The sequence below is a fragment of the Protopterus annectens genome, chromosome 3.part1 (assembly GCF_019279795.1).
Source record: "Protopterus annectens isolate FY-2018-M chromosome 3.part1, PAN1.0, whole genome shotgun sequence".
Lineage (NCBI taxonomy): Eukaryota > Metazoa > Chordata > Ceratodontiformes > Protopteridae > Protopterus > Protopterus annectens.
The window spans coordinates 278,815,046-278,832,410 of NC_056732.1; the positions used below are offsets into that span (position 1 = coordinate 278,815,046).

Genomic DNA, 17,365 nt, shown 5'->3' on the forward strand with positions numbered 1-17,365 from the left:
CTCTGATATTGAGCAGGGAAAGTACTTGGTTTTGAGCCTCTGCCCACTGGTTTGGAGGAAGGTCTGGACACCTGCTTGGGGATAACAGTGAATGGAAATAAAATTTGTACCTCTGGGATACAATGTTGAGGACCCATCGGTCCTGAGTGATGGACATCCAGTTTTTTGCATGGAGGGCAAGTTTTCCTCCTAAGGGCACAAGTAATTGGGCAGGGCTGGGGAGTAGAGTAAAGAAGTCATTGTGAGCTTTTTCCATAAGGAGCTGTCTTACCACTCCCTGCTTTAGGGGTGGAGACACTCCATTGCTTAGATCTCTGCATACCCTGAGCCTGTAGTCTGGGTGGTCTGTTTCCCCTGGGACTTGTTTGGGTAGGCCTGGTGGGGGCTGGAAAGGCCAGTGTTTTGAAGGGCAATGTCTACTGAATCTAGGGGGTTGCACTTTTCGGAACAGTCTGCATAGATTTAGCTTTTACTTCCATCTTTTTAAGAACCTCTTCTGCTTTGGTGCCAAACAAACAGTCCTTATTCAAAGGAGCATCTAGTAATTTAGATTTTGACATGATCTGGCAAGGTTTGCTCCTTCAGTCAAGCATGTCTTCTCAGTACAGAGCCAGTGACTGCTACCCTGCAAGATGCTTCTAGGGCATCAAAGCCACACTGCAAAGTATGCTTGCAAACTTGGTTTGCAGAGTGCATAAGCTCCTGCAATTCTTTATTTTCTGTACAATCTGGAAAAGTTACCACTTTTTGTTTAATAAGTTCCATAATATGTTGCTGGTATTTCAGCATGTAAAACTGGCAATTCAATGCCCTGATAGCAAGAGTTGCAGAGGTATATACCTTCTTACCCCATCTGTCCAAAGCTCTGGAATCCCTGTCCGAAAGGGTGGGATTTTTGCTGTAGTAGCCTTAATACCTTTAGGCCCCTGAGAAATGATCTCTGGGTCAGCAGTAGGATTCTTGAAAAGAAACTTGTGAGTATCAGGTACTCTGTAATAACTGTCTGGTTTCCTAGGGGCAGGAGGTAAAGTGTCTGGAGTAAGACTGGATTCCTTGAAAACATCATCTACAACATCTAGGACATGGGGTATAGCTAAAGGCTTGTGCTGAAGCAAGTCTATAAATTCTCTGAGTCTCTTTTTGGACTAAGGATAGTCTTGGCATTCTCAATGGAAATACTCTCTTAAAGTATGCAAGGTTTCACCAAAAGAAAAATCCTCTGGAGAGGAGGCAGAGGGAATGGATTACTCTGCATCTGAATCCTCATAGGTGGATAAGGGCATGTCTTCATAATCAGAAAGGTCAGAGTCATCAAACTCCTGGTCTGTAGAACCTGAAGGGGATTGGATTCTTTGTCTCTTTGCAGGGGAAGGCTGGCTTCCCCTAATCAGTGTAATAAGGTCTTCAGCAATTCTAAGCATTTGTTTTTGTGGCATGGGTGGTGGAGCATGCTCTTTGATTGTCCGTTTTCTAGGCAAAGTGCATACTCTGGGCCTAGGAAACTCAGTAGTTTTGGATAAAAATGAAGTCATCAGTTTGTTTCGAACATCGGTAGAGTGAAAAACTGCCTCAGAAGCCAGTGCCTGCACAGCGGCTCCGGACCCATCCAAGTTAGAGACATCTGCTGGTTCCATAGTTGAAGAAGCATCTCACGGCATACCGGATTCCAAATGGGTCTCAGCAGAGGCCTGCGAATCCACTGAAGTGGGCATCAGGGGCTGCAAAGGTGCCTCACTGAGTACCGGTGGACTGGAGATTAGCTTAATGGACGTATTGTCAGCAGTTTTGGACCTATGCGGTCTGTCTCTGTCTTTATCCTTATGTTTTTTCAGAAGATTGGTTGTCAGATGGCTTACCGAAGCCATTTCAAAATATGGAGGTTGAGAGTGAAAGAATTTAGCAACAAAGAGAACCCAATGATGAATGGTTCAGGAGTTAAACAAGGCACAAAACTGACAGTGAGGGATGTCGTGGTCTGGGCCTAAACAGGTGACGCAGTAAGAATGAAAATCTCTGTGAGGTATTTGCTTTCCACAGGCAAGACAATTGTTAACTTTTTCTGACATCGGTTAGAGCAAGTAAAAAGGATCCCCATCAGGGTACTTAGATTATTCAACTCAAAAATGAAAAATTCAGGTAGTGGCCGACCGTCACTTGCAAACTGCTTCTGCTTCGGGCTCGTCCTCGGCAAGAAAGACTGATGTAATGGCGTTGGCTGCCTGTTTTTATACCCCTGACGACCTGATGTCAAGGAAGAAGCAACAGCATCCGACGCAGAAATACCAAGTCTCTGGTATTCGGGCCGACTGCGGGCTACCTGCAGGCAGATAACCCAAATGTGATGACTGCAACAGTGAAACATGAAGAACATTACATTAGTGGGCTCCAAAGATCCCCACCTCCATGCTGTCAATGTAGGCATATGCATTTGTCTCCGGTAATAGTAGTACCAATGATGGTATACATGCAGAGCTGTACATGTGCAGAAAAGACCCATTTTATTCAGAAGATATCATTAAATTTACACTTACTTTCAGTGACAATGTAAAATTTCTAACACAGTGACAAAGACACGATTATAGAATTTGGGGAAGGCCTTCATAATTCTTCACTAGGCCTTTTTGGAATGAGGTATAGTGTTACTGTTTATGGAACCCCTAGAATAACTTCTTTTAGAATGTATTGCTAAATCTTGTAGCTTGTATTTTAAACAGATGTGCACAGCATATGAGTTAAAAGCATCACTGGATTTCAGGTTTTATATTTAGATAAAACAAGGGTGACAAAGATGATGACAGCAACCAGCAGTCCCTGTGGTATCATTCTCACATGTGGAGTCAAGGAGTCTCAATGAGATCACAAGGTCCCACAGAAAGCCATAATGTTATTGGCTTATAAATAGTCAGTGTGTGTGTGTGTGTGTGTGTGTGTGTGTGTGTGTGTGTGTTTCATTTATATGCACATAGACATCATTTATGAATAATGACAAATCAGACAGGGAACTTTTTTAGGTTTATTTCTTTAGCATTGCTAATCAATGTGTAATGCTAAGTTTCATGTCAGGTTTGTGTTGAATCTTAACCAACACTTGCAGAACAAACATTAGTATATTTATTTGATATACTGGATGTACATCTGTGTGACACAGCTGGAATTGTATCTGACTCTTAACATGAAGACTGTAGGTTTTATTTAAGGAGTTGACACTGAAGTTATAGCTGTAAAATAGTTGAGTGCAGCAAAAAGAGAGTGCTGTACAGGTGGGATGTGGCATCTTAGAGATAAGACATTAACCATGGGTCCCTTTCACCAATCCTGATGCAGAGAAGCAGAAATAAGTCATAAGGCTGAACCACCAGAAATATTAATATGTATCCCGGATGCAGACATCCTACGATGGACACACCCATCGCCCAGTAGTTGCTGCCAGAATGTACAGAAACGTTTCCTTAAATCTGAATGGAAGTTCATAGACCCAGTGTTTAATATTTTTAAGCCAAAATTGGTAGCATAATGGTTCACGTTTAATCTGGCTGCCTCGCAGTTCCAGGACCTGTGGCTCACTAATGACCCCTTGTCGTTGCACAGTATTCATGCTCTTCCCATGTCTGCATGGATTTGCTTGAGGTACTACAGTTTTCTTCTACCTCACAAAACCATGCTAGTTGATTTCTGGTTAAACCATTATGAATAAGTAAGTAAACAAAATCTTAAAACTAGTCCAAGTTTATGCTTTTTTTCCCTTTTGCTCAAATATTTTAATCATAAACGCTATTTTAAGTGGCCAGACATCCAGTTTAGCCTGTTTAGCATTTGGTTACATTTTTGCTTTTATATGTTGCTTTGCCTGAAATTTTCTCATCACTGATTGCCTTTTAGGCTAGGTTATGTTGAAGTTCATGGATGTCTCACTCAGGAAGCCATTTCTCTTTCTTACTATTATACCTGAAAAAGGAAATCCAACAAAACTTTCCAAAAGTATGTTACATTACTTCTGTAAAAGAATTTCAAAAATGTAAAAAAGAAAAGCAAGAAAGAAAAAGAATTTCCAAGTGCATAAAATAAAAATGGGCTTACAGAATACATTGCAACATGTTAGACTGGGCTATGCATAAACGTCATAATTCATAAAACTGAAGAACATGACAATCATAATTGCAAAAAAGTAACACTGCAACAGAATCCCTTTAAGGGACTGTGCACAGTGCTTCTGAATACTTTTCCCTGTATATTCAAGAAAGGGCTGAGTACAGCAGCTGTTCCCACTGGTAGGAGTTTGTCTGTATCACTACATTGACGGTGTGCCAAGGTTGGTTATGGTAGTGCAGTTGCCAGCGTTGTAGATTAAGCCAAGATATGTGTTTACACTCCTTAATGTTTTTTTCTTCTTGCATGGTATGTCTTCCTATGAAATGGTGATCGTTTTGCTTAGCTATGTTATGCTGAGCACACCCCCCACCACCACCACCATTACTTGCAAGCTGGTAACTGCACTTTTCAATTGCAGTATGTTATTGGTCTGCACTTACATGAAGTCCCTTCCCTTCTCCACAGTGCAGTTCAGCACTCACTTATTTTAAATCATGAACACTGTGGTGGATCCTCATTTACATAACAACTGTGTATAACAACTGTGTATCTGACTCTTCCAGGTGTGCATCTAGTATGTCCCTACTCCATAGCATTTCAAGGGGTCTGAGGGACTTTTATGGACATTGCAAGCTATGGTACATGGGATTCAACTGCATACCATGTCTAGGCACTTATGGACAGGGCTTATAAACAGTGCTCACAGACTTTATTCTCCCTTACATGAGGCAGCACTAAAGCTTCTGCTACAGTCCTTAGATATATAAAATATACACTCACTAACGCAACACGATGACTACATATCTCGCAGATCAGACTTTCCATACAAACTACTGGTTAAATCCAAACAAACTGTGTTGCAAAACCAGTCAAAGATTATTGTTATTTTTTTTTTTTAAATGTTATTTTCCTCAGAGAGCACACCATGTGGAACAATTTAATAGAAAGGGGCCTTCCAGAATCAATCACTTTCAGTATCTAAATAAAAACTTTAAAATTGTGTGTGTGTGTGTGTGTGTGTGTGTGTGTGTGTGTGTGTGTGTATATATATATATATATATATATATATATATATATATATATATATATATATATATATATATATATATATATATATATATAATATATATATATATATATATATATATATATATATATATATATATATATATATATATATATATATGTATATATATATATATATATATATATATATATATATATATATATATATATAGATATATATATATATATATATATATATATACATCGATTGACCAAGTAGTGTCAGTGGCACAACAGGTCACACCATCTTTTTTGCTGCTTGAAGACCAGAAGGCTGTGGGTTCTGTTTCCACACCAGGTGAATGGATTGCTGACACTGCAGCATTGCAGGGGTGCTGCACTCCTGACTGTGTCATTCTTTAGATGAGATGTTAAACTATGGTTGCATCTGCTTCTGGTAGTGGTAGTTTAGGTGTATGTAAAAGATCCCATGGTACTTATTGAAAAGAGTAGGGGGTTCTTTATTTAAGCGTGGGTTTTGCATAATGCCTAAAGTCTTTAACTCATAGACACAAGCTATAGGTTCTGATACTGACCTTGAGTTATTGGCTGGGCTCAGACGTCTCTTTGGGGCAGTTGGCCTAGTATTTACCTATACATATGTGTATTTATACATATATATATATATATATATATATATATATATATATATATAGATATATCTATATAGATATATATATATATATATACTGAATACCAAGATATTAAAATATTTCTTAAAAAAAAAAAAAAAAAACTAGGACTCCTACTGAGTGGAATAATCACTGTACTAAACTTTGTGCTACATCCTTATTTGATCTATGTCAGTTTTTGAATTTTCAGGAGTCATCAATGAACCTTCATACCAGTAATATTATATAACATTTCATTTGAAATGGCTACAATATAAGGGGCCAGATTCCAGAAGTTCTGGGGTATTATGGCAGATGTAATTTAATACAATGTAAATGCTTTGGTCTGTTCTCTATAGTGATGTCAATCTGGGGAGTAGACAACATACCTAAATAATATCGCAGACAATACAGGGATGATCCAAATATACACTCTATAAAAGACATGCCATGTAATTCAGACAAATTACGTGTCAGTGAATTGGATTACATTTCATGACATAGTATAAAGCCAGCTAATTCTGATGCATAGCCCCCAATGTACTCACAGTCCAATCTTTATGTAATTTGTAGTTCTGCAGGCATGACTGAGACACAGAGAGGAAGCTCATATCAATATCATAACATCCCATTGGTTTTACTGGACTGCACAGTATAAGAAATATGTTAATCAGCAAGCTATGCTAATTTATACTTGCTCCAAGATCTGGAACAGTGAAAGGGAAATGATTTCTCATATCAGTTTTATTACTAAATTCTTAGGCAATGTAGGCTGATTTATAATCACACCAGTCAAATTCATTAGTGTGTTACCCCAAATTTAAAATCTTTTGAAATCTGACCTTAGAGTTATACAGGCTCAACCTATCAGATTTAAGCCGATATTCAAATTCTTATCCAAAGGGAAATGTTTTTGACAGCTCTAAGGTACAGCACTTTGGTGAATATTTGCCCCATCATTTGCAGACCTACTCAGTGGGAATTTAAATAAGGTAATTTACAATACTAATCTAAACAACTTTGTAAACCATATGGATACATGGAGATGTTGGTTGATTTCAAATAGGAAAAAGGTGAGCTAAGAAACTTTATAAAATATCTGAACTCAAATGGATGTGATATTAGATTTACTTTGAAATTTGATTTGCGCATACTTTGTTTTAGGGTGTTACAGCCAGCAAATTACTAGATCAAAATAGACAACTTAATATAGGAAGCCATTAACCAAAAATGCAATATCTGTCATTATATAGTGGCCACCCAAGCATGTAATAGATAACATTCATTAATTACAAATGAAACCACATTTTGCTAAACAGACTAAAGACTTGGACATGGTATTCAAACAAACAAGATATGAAGAAAAAAATATAGAAAGGGACAGAAACATAATATGGGGCTTAACAGAACAGAGCTACCAGAATACAAAAGAAATTCACATACTAATGTAACATTACCCTAATTTAGAATGGTAACTACTTACTGAAGTAACCTCTTTAAAATTAGGGAGTTCATACATGAGTATAGGTACCTTTTAAAGAATGAGACTTTCCGTGCAAATGCATTACCAGATAACTGTGGATGTGGACGCAATTTTTATAAAAAGTGAAACAATAGTACAAACTTTTGAATGGCATCAGAAACTCCTTTCACAAAAAAGATGAGCTTTACTAGATTCAAAGCTCATGGACTCTTATTGTTGTGGTAATTGCAATAATTGTAGTGATGTTTGCAAAGCAAAACATCTCACTTCAGGTAATACTACCAAAACATTTAAAATTAGAGTATTAATTGCACACAACACTGAGTGCATTATTTAAATGTCAGTATGTTCTTACAGTGTTTTCTATATAAGGCAGACTTTACAACAACTGCAACATCAAATATCGCTGTTCATTAGTGATATAAAGTGTCAGATGGAGCATAGCTCTTCATATAAGCATACATTAAAAACCTAAAATTGAGATTTTCACAGTAATGGTGATAGACATATGTACTGACACTGGCTAGACTACAAACAGGGGGACAGGGATAAACATTTGGACAAAAATAAAAGATTCTGGATTATAAACTAAAGGTCACAGTATAAATCAGTTATAAATGAAATATTTTAATATTCTCATATATTCATAGATATTACATATTACAGACTACAGATTACAGATTAAATTATTTGTACAGGTATTAGTTTTAGATATTTTTAACAGTTGTTACTCCATGACCAGGTCAAGAAGTTCACCCCTGGTTCATAGGTAGGTACTAGGCTATTAGCCCTAGGGTCTATATAAGCCTAGCCAAAAAGGTACCCTGGCTTTCGCCACCCAAGAAAATTATTTTCCTGTGCCCCTGTCGAGCAGAGCCGCAGAAGTGATCCCTGGGGTGAATTTCCTATTTCCCATCCAATCATCAAGATTTTTCTTGAAGAGTGCTATTGAGGAGCTCTGTTTGACATAGATAGGTAGTCTGTTCCAGAGTATGGGGGAAGTCTCTGGGACAGGAATCTATCCCTCCAGCATGTTCTGTTTATTGTGGTGACAAGGTTTAGGTCCCTAGAGCGTTTAGCATGGGGAGATTGGGATTTCTTTAAGTGGAGCATGTCCAACAGCTCTGGGTTTGACATAGCTTTGTATGCTAGGCAGAGATCACCTCTGAGTAGGCGATATGCGACGGAGTAAAGCTGGAGTTTTTTGAGACGGTCTGCATAGGGCATCTGTTTGAGGCCAGTAATCCTCTTTGTGAGGTATTTCTGTGGCCTTTCCAGTTGTTGTAGATGCCTTGTGAGGTACATACCAAAAGAGGCATTGTACTCTATAATGGGTCTAATGAATGATGAGTACAGGGAAACAATGACCTCTTTTTTCTGGATGAGAAACCTTTTGTGATTAGGTGAGCTATGTAGAAGGATTTCCTGACCACTGTGGTGATGTGGTTGTGGCAATATACATATAATAAAGCAATTGAAACCCAATATCTGACTTTCAGAACTTGAAAAGTATATAAACAGGTACATACTTGTTAAACAAGTGTTCAGTGTTTAGTTTATGAAATTGTGCTTATTGTTTTTCTGGGAAGAGAACAATAGTGGAGCATTTAGGCTGACACTGGCTATTATCCATTTAATGGATATTAGATAATAACAACTGGATAGCCTCCTTATTTAATTATGAACTAAATTTGGAGCCACGCGTATATAGAACCAATGCAGTCCAGCAATATGCAACAAATGGTGTAAGTGCAGAATATGAATGTACAAACACCTGCATATTGATTTGACTACGCCATTTTGGTGATGGCTTTATTATATCCAGTAGGTGGTGCTATGAGAGTTAGAATATGTAGCTTTAGCAATTCATTTATGAGCTGTAGCAAGGCAACATCAGTGAACTAAAGTATAATACAAAGACACACAGCATGTGCACAACATTTAGATACTTCAATAGTGATATTTATCATATTATGTAATAAGCATACATCATTTTGAGAATGCATTAAGTATGTCACATGAATACTGGCTGTTTCACAGTGGAATAAAATCCTTTGGGTGCTTTTTTATTTGAAATGTATATCACAAACAGTATGGAAAGATAGTGCGAGTTTTTAGCCATGTGAAATTAAGAATCTGCTTGATGCTTTAAATTAATGAAAAGATATGTGTTATTAACTTTAACTTGTATCATAAGAAAAAAGATAAATTTTGTGATTCATCATGTAATATTGCAGGGTTTGTTTAAAAGTGACAACTTTATGAAGTGCTTTCATACTGCATTGATGATTATGATAATGATAAAGGTTTGCATTGTGGTATATCATACTTGTAAAGAGACATTAATTTAATAAGGCGTTCAGGATTATTTGGTGTGTTTACACCATTTATATATATATATATATATATATATATATATATATATATATATGCACACACACACACACACACACACACACACACACACACACACACGCAGAAGTAGATATAGATATGTGTTTTGTGTGTGCATGGTTCCCTTATTAAACTACAACACAGAACATACTGTGGAACCAAAATGCTGAAATGAAATGCTCAAATCATTTTTTTCCTGTGGGATTTGCATTTGGCCACTTGACACTCAAGGAATATGTTTATATATAATTTGTTGGCCTCCATCTCCCTCGAACCATCAGCTCCATTATTTCATACTGACCCATTCTTCCCAACTCCTACTACTCTTAAGAGATTGGAAGGGACATGTAAGAAACTTTTAGTATAAAACAGCTGAAGTACAGTAACTTATAAACACACTGTTAGACAAACAATGTATTTATCTATTTTACATTACTAATATTTTCCTCACAGATGGGCAAACAATATTTATTGATTTTTTATTTATCTATTAACCAGGTAGATGGTTGGATCAGGAAAATTTTTCATCCACAATTTGGGTCAAGGTACAACTCAAAAAAAGTTGTCTGAGGTAAGTTGCATGCATTGATTTCAGTGGATTAGGTAAATAATTAAGAATAAATAGAATATAAAATATATACAAAATACCCATTATTATTATTAATTTAGCAAACACAACAACAACATGTAAAGGTTTTAACACTTCATGACAGCATTGAGTTATGTTTTGTTTTTGTGATATTGTAATGTGCTTGAACTTAGAATGTGAAACTGTAGCTACGAGAGTAGAAGCATACCAAAATCGTCTTAAAACTAAAAATGCATGCCAGTGTATTGGATGAGTTCTAAATGTGAAAATGTAGCATTACATGGGGCCTCTGCCATGACTTGCTGCTACCCTGAACCTACCACTCTATTTTATCCCTGGGACAGAGAATACCTATTTTATACCAGAAGATAAGCCAAGATTGCTGATATATATGTGGCATGACACAGCACTGACAAATAAAAATGATTCAAAGGCAATCTGTGTTAATGACTCTTATTACCTATTTATGGCATATTCCAGAGCTGGCAGATCTGAATGGGTAGTCCTCAGTGGCCTCTGAGCATAGCAGTGTCCTCACTGCCATGTATAATACATTTATACTATTGCAGGCATGAGAAGGAAAGTTTTGTTGTATATACAGTAGTAATGTTGGAACACTGCAGCTGGCATGCTGTGATGGCATGCAAGTACAGTGCATTCCATTTAAGTTCAATAACTGCATTTACAGCCATCCTCTGGGTACAATTCCTGAACTATTGTGCATGCTTCCACTAGTCACTCAAAAAACAGAACAGTACACTGTCCCTTTAGAATGTTTCCCAACATGTCTGCACTGGTAATTGCAGCCGTATAGGAATTCTACATTTAATGCCTGCAGTTCCACTACTGACCTACAGAGAGAGCTTGACACAACACACAAAGGCTCATTACTTTGAAAGGTACACTATGTTAACAATGTATTAACTTGCTACTCTGTGCCAGTTTATACCAAGTCTGAATTTCTTCATAGCATAGATGAAATTCCATCTGGAACTGGGTGTAAGATCACAAGATTCCCGAGTAGCATAAGCTTTATAAAGATTCAAGAAGGGAGATTTCTGAAAAAAGTATTGTTAAGAAAGCTTATGCAACCTAAGTACAAATCATTTTGAAATTAGTCTTGCTCATATATTTCTGTATTTGTTTATCTGTTTATGATATGTAATTCAAATACAAACACACACACACACACACACACACACACACACACACACACACACACACACACACACACACACACACATATGCATAAACACTGTTAGCAAGTGGGCAGCAATATTTAAGATTTTTCACTGGATAAAATATATCATTTGAATATTTACTAATCCTTAATATAATCCTGGCTCTGAACTGTAAAAGTATAGGCACTCCAATCCTGTTATTGTTCCTAGAAGAGAAAACCTTCACCTATGCCTTAAAATTAAAATGCAATACAGTGATAATAAAAAGACACAAAGTAGACATTTTTTCTATGATTATCACAGTCTTCTTACTCACAAAAATAGTAAACTAATTAGGCAATGTTTGTCAGTTTGATTACACAAGTTTTTTTTTTTTTCCTTTGGGAGAGCAGTAAAATGCTTTAGATTGTTATTAAAGGAAACTTTCTATTGAATAATGCATTAACAGAGCCAAAGGCTGTTGTAAAAGCATTTTTATTTGTCAGCAACAGAAGAAAAGCTTTATGCTGTCATTAAAGAAAGCTCTTGCATGATATTAACCATGTCCCAGGCTGTCAAAAAGCTATTTGCTAAAATGCATGTATGAAATGGAAGGAGGCCTTCATTCCTTTCTCCAGTGCATTGCAGAATTTGGAAGCTAATATGTTTATTTGCAGGCATTCTATAATCTATATGCCATGCTGTTAGTATGAGGAAAACCGTAAAAAAAAATAAGCCACCATGCTTTATACTGACTAAGGGTGAAGGTATACAAACACCATTAATTAGGCAGATGGCAGACTGAAACTGTTAGGATACATTCCTGAGCCTTGTAAAGTTTAATCGTTTGTAAGTGTTCAGCCGAAATCTGCCACTGCCAGCAAAAAGGCAGCATAGGAAATTTAAATTCTTATACATACTTACATTAAAAAGCAGTCCTTCTACTTGTTTGAAATGCAAAGTAACCTTAATAGAGAGAACAGTGCTTTCAGGGGAAATCAGAGTAACATTTTAAACACTATTTGTTGTATAGATTTATATGTCACACTGTTGGTATATAAGAATTCTGCATACTATACAGAAAGTGTACACATTCTAATAGCATTACTTAACAAAAGATTTCAGCTCAATATGTCATAATAGCTGCTCTGGAAATAGATCAGTTATGCAGTATCATGCATTTATTTTCAGTTTTTAAACAGTCACATTTAAAACATTCATAATGCTACTCAGTACATGTTATGACAAATTAGTCATTATGACAGTGACAGACTAGCTGTTATATGGCTATATCATACCTAATAAACAAACATAGATACAAAAACAAACTAAAAACAAATAAAGGCAGCTTGCTGTAAGATCCAAACCAATTTAATGTTAGCTCGTACAAGCCCAATGCTTGAACTTCTTCAGGCAAAAAATTAACACAAGATTCAGTACTTATATACAACTATAAATTAAATCATTAGCCTGTAAATACTTTAACACCTTGTATATTCAATAGCCCTTTCCCTAAAAATCATTTGCAGAGTTAATTTAGATACATTAAAAATACAAGAAATACAAAAAGTATTTTTTTGTTAAAAAAACATTAAAACTAACCATTCAGCATTCAAACCAAGTTCATTATATATTTTACATCTTTATGATTTTGAGGTATCTTCACCTATCTAAGGCTTTCAGTTTAAGAATGCATTTAATCGAGCTATACTCATTAAGACCTGGAAACATATATGCATTAGTCTTAATTTGCCATATAAGCACTTTTTCTTCCAATTTTAATTGCCAAGGCCCCCCTATGATGTCCTTACTCACACAATCAACAATAGCATACTTAAATCTATGAAGTGGGTATTCCAAAACGTGTCTTGCCAATGCGTTAGTAGCGGTCCCCTTACTGATATGGCACTGATGTTCGTATACCCTTTGTTTAAATGCTCTTTCTGTTTTGCCAATATAGTAACTTGGGCATGGTTGACATAGGGCTACATATACCACGCCAGTTGTGTCACAGTTAAATTTCCCATTAATATAGTATTCTTTTTCTTTTATGGTGAACCTACTACCTGTCATAATGTATTGGCATTTCCGGCACCTCCCTACATTTACTCATAGACCAGTTAACCCCAGTCTTACAGGTTTTCTTTTCCAATAGGGTCTTGAGATTAGTATCCTTCCAATAAACCACATGTGGAATAACCCCTACTTTTTTTCCTGATGTTCTAATAATAGTGCCCCAATTTTTGTTCAGAATATTTCTTATTTAACTGGCATCTATAGAAAATGTAGTTATATAACTCATTTTTACTTCTAGGTGAAAGGAACTAGAATTATCCTGCACAATAGGTCCATTCACTTGTTCTAAATAACCTTTATGCAAAATGGGTTTAAAATGTCCATTATACCTTTTGACTGTTACTTCTTCAAATATTTGTTCAAAAAGAGACTCAGGATAACATCTCTTATTAAACATATTTCTCAAATTTTTACATTCTAGTATAAAATCTTCATCCAATGAGACCATCCTAGCTCTTACCAGTAGGCCTTTTACCCCAGCTCTTTTTTGGTGGTAAGGATAATTACTGCTAAAATGTAAAAATGCATTAGAATAAGTGGGTTTCCTGAAAATTGTTGCCTTATATCTTTTATGAAGTCTATCTAAAGTTGATAGAATCATAATCAAACTGTAAAGTGAACTTAAGAAACTGTGTTAATTCTGAAATTGCTGCAATGAAGGCATCCACTGTATCTTTTGTCCCTTTCCATATAAAGAACATGTCGTCCTGGTATCTAGTATACCAGACTATATTCTCTTTAAATATGATGTTATTAAATAGATACTGCCTTTCCCAAAAAGCTATAGCACAATTAGCGAAGGTGCCCCCACAAGGGGACCCCATCGCTACACCTGTTTATTGCAGATAAAGTTGTTTGTTAAACAGCATAAAATTCTTGGACAAAACTAAATCAAGCAGTACCTCGATCAGATTAATTTCTCCATGTTCAATGCCATGAAGCAGGAGCAATTCTCTAATGCATTCCAAACCTCTCTCTTCAGGAATGACCGTATAAAGACCCATTATATCTACTGTCAAAAAATTAAATTCATCACTAAACTCAAGGCCATTAATATTTTACAAAAAGCTCCATGGGTCTCTACAAATTTGAGATTCATTATTAATGATGGGGTTTAGTTTACTATTAGTTTTGCACATGCATATGTGATGGATTTCCTGCCATCTACAATTGGTCTGAAAGGTGGATTACTCAAACTTTTATGGATTTTGGGAGAACCAAACAACACTGGTGTGAAAGGTGCTGGCATAGATAAGTAGTGATAAATAACAATATCAATGCTATTTTCAAGAAAAAGGTCATTTTGCACATCTTTCACTATATCATATCTGTCAGAGCAAGAAATGACCCCATCAAATTCAATAAATAACTTAGAAGGTAGAAGTCACTGAATCACCTTCTTCTAAAAAAATATATAGATATATATATATATATAGATATATATATATATATATATATATATATATATATATATATATATGGATTCACTTCATAACACTGAAAACTCAAAACACTGAAAATGAGAAAACTTCATAATATAGAAGGCCAAAACACTAAAACTTCAAAACACTGAAAACTCAAAACACTGAAAACACATATCATACATATACTGAGTTTAAACAACATAAATCATACCACTTTCCACCAAGTGTACAATCTTGGAGTTGATATATATAAGTAGCAGGGGGTGTGGGGGATGCAGGGGGGCTTGCCCCCTGCTTACACTTGGTGGAAAGTGCTATGATTTATGTTGTTTAAACTTGGTATATGTATGATATGTGCTTTCAGTGTTTTGAGTTTCAGTGTTTTGAGTTTTCAAGATTTTGAAGTTACAGCATTTTGGTTTCAGTGTTTTAAGCTTTCAGTGTTATGAACTGATCTATACATACATATATATATATATATATATATATATATATATATTACTTACCTTGATCAAAAAATTAACAGTGTCTTACCATGGTCAAAAATCAACAATGCTGATGGCAAGAATGTCAACCACAAATAGTGAACAATGCAAATGTTGACAAGTGACTGCTGCCTGCACCCCACCACCGCTGCACAATCACTGAGGAAAGGGAATATTCCCCTACCCAGGAACTGTTGATCTAGTGAACCTGTCAACCAAATGTGGTCGATTAAACAGATGTCGATCACCTAGCATTTGGACCAAATGCCTGACTCCCATATATATATATATATATATATATATATATATATATATATATATATATATGTATATATGTGTGTATATATATATATGTATATATATATATGTATATATATATATATATATATATATATATATATATATATATATATATATATATATATATATATATATATGTTTATATATTAACTATAGAAAACTAAACAGTACTTCTGTGTTCTTGTATTCTTTGACTATTGCACTCAAAATGTCAATAAAAGTGACTAAGGTCAGATTTCATAGATTTAGTATGCATGGCATATCCCTAGTGCATACAGAATTACTAATGTACGACTACTTACCAACCACAAAACAAGGCAAACCAATGCAAAGTAGGAGATAAGTAACACAGCAGCTTTGGTGTTCATGCTATGGAACAGTTATGCACATAGCCTCAGATCATATCCGATAATGCAATGCATGGTTCATAATATCATGAATGAATCAATAAAGGGGCCTAAACTGCAGAAATGCAACATGGTGCAGTGCTGCTGCCACAGGCCTCATAACACTCATACAAAATATATCCCCAAATACCAATTCCTATATATATAGGATTTTCCTTATGGCCACTTCCTAGAAACAGAGCATGTTCAGTTATAAAGGATCAAAGCATTATGTTTCTGTAAGTATCTGTGGTCAGCTCTGGTGGCCAGTGCTGATAGAGTAATCCTCTTTATGGTGCGTGCTCTATTGGCCAGTTGTTGCACAACAATATGTCCAGAGTTTATACCATTCAAATGAGATTCAAATGGTTTAGGATGTATGGACAGGAGATGATGTGTGCACTAGCTTTCTTCCTTGTGAATAGCATACTTTGAACATTACATTTGCACATTAATGTAATGATATTCACTGCCATGTCACTGTTTAAAGACTAGTTCCCTGAAATAGTGTAGTACTTATTTCCACCAGGTATGATGGACTTGTATAACTCTGCACCATGTGGACACGGAGTGTAAGCCCTGATCATTAGCAGCTCACTAGACTAAGGGCTGACTGTGTTCTGTGATCTTGGTCAAGATAGTCTACAACATGGACTAAAAGGATTAATAAACAATCTACAGAATATAAGGGAATGAACAGAAATGCTTCAATTGGACTCTAAAATGCATTACTGTAACATTTTTATACAATAGGTAAGAGGAACATGGGATACATTTCAACAAGACATGCAACATCAGGAGACATAAGGTAAAATTATTGTGAGAAATGGGCGTGGCAAGAATATATCATATACTTTAAATTGTGGTACGAGATCTGGGGACCAACAAGTCAAATACAAGATATGTGTTTACAGAAGAGAATACATCAAAGAGCTTGTATATCTCACCCCCAGATATGCTCATTTAGAAATGTTAATTTTCCTGTGTATTTGAATAGGGCCAGGATGATGCTACTATATGTGTCATGAGAGGAGGTGGGGCTGGACTGCATAGGTTCATAGGTTAGTACTAGGTTAGCTGCCCTTGTTAGCCATTTTAAGCCTAGCCAATTATCCCTTGTGAGACTCAAAGCCTGCATCTTGTGTTTGTAAGGCAAACACCTTAACCATTAGGTCACCCTGCCAACCCTTATTTCTTGGGAATACATGTAAGGGCTCAGTTTAGTAGCCCATTTTTTCTGGTCAGGGAGGCCCTGTTAGGAAATTAAATGACACAGAGACTTAGTATGAAGGAACACTGAACA

At 36.0% G+C, this 17,365-nt stretch overlaps 1 protein-coding gene across 4 annotated transcripts in view; it reads right to left on the minus strand.

Moving 5' to 3' along the window:
* Positions 1 to 17,365, minus strand: part of THSD7A (thrombospondin type 1 domain containing 7A) — a 2,877,792-nt gene that overhangs the window by 466,885 nt on the left and 2,393,542 nt on the right. For 3 of the 4 annotated variants that reach the window (XM_044066751.1, XM_044066750.1, XM_044066748.1), the window contains one exon: positions 12,316 to 12,357. The exons of the other annotated variant lie outside the window; for it this stretch is intronic. In XM_044066751.1, coding sequence (XP_043922686.1) covers positions 12,316 to 12,357 — 42 coding nt within the window. The remainder of the gene's footprint in view (positions 1 to 12,315; positions 12,358 to 17,365) is intronic. 4 annotated transcript variants of the gene reach the window in all.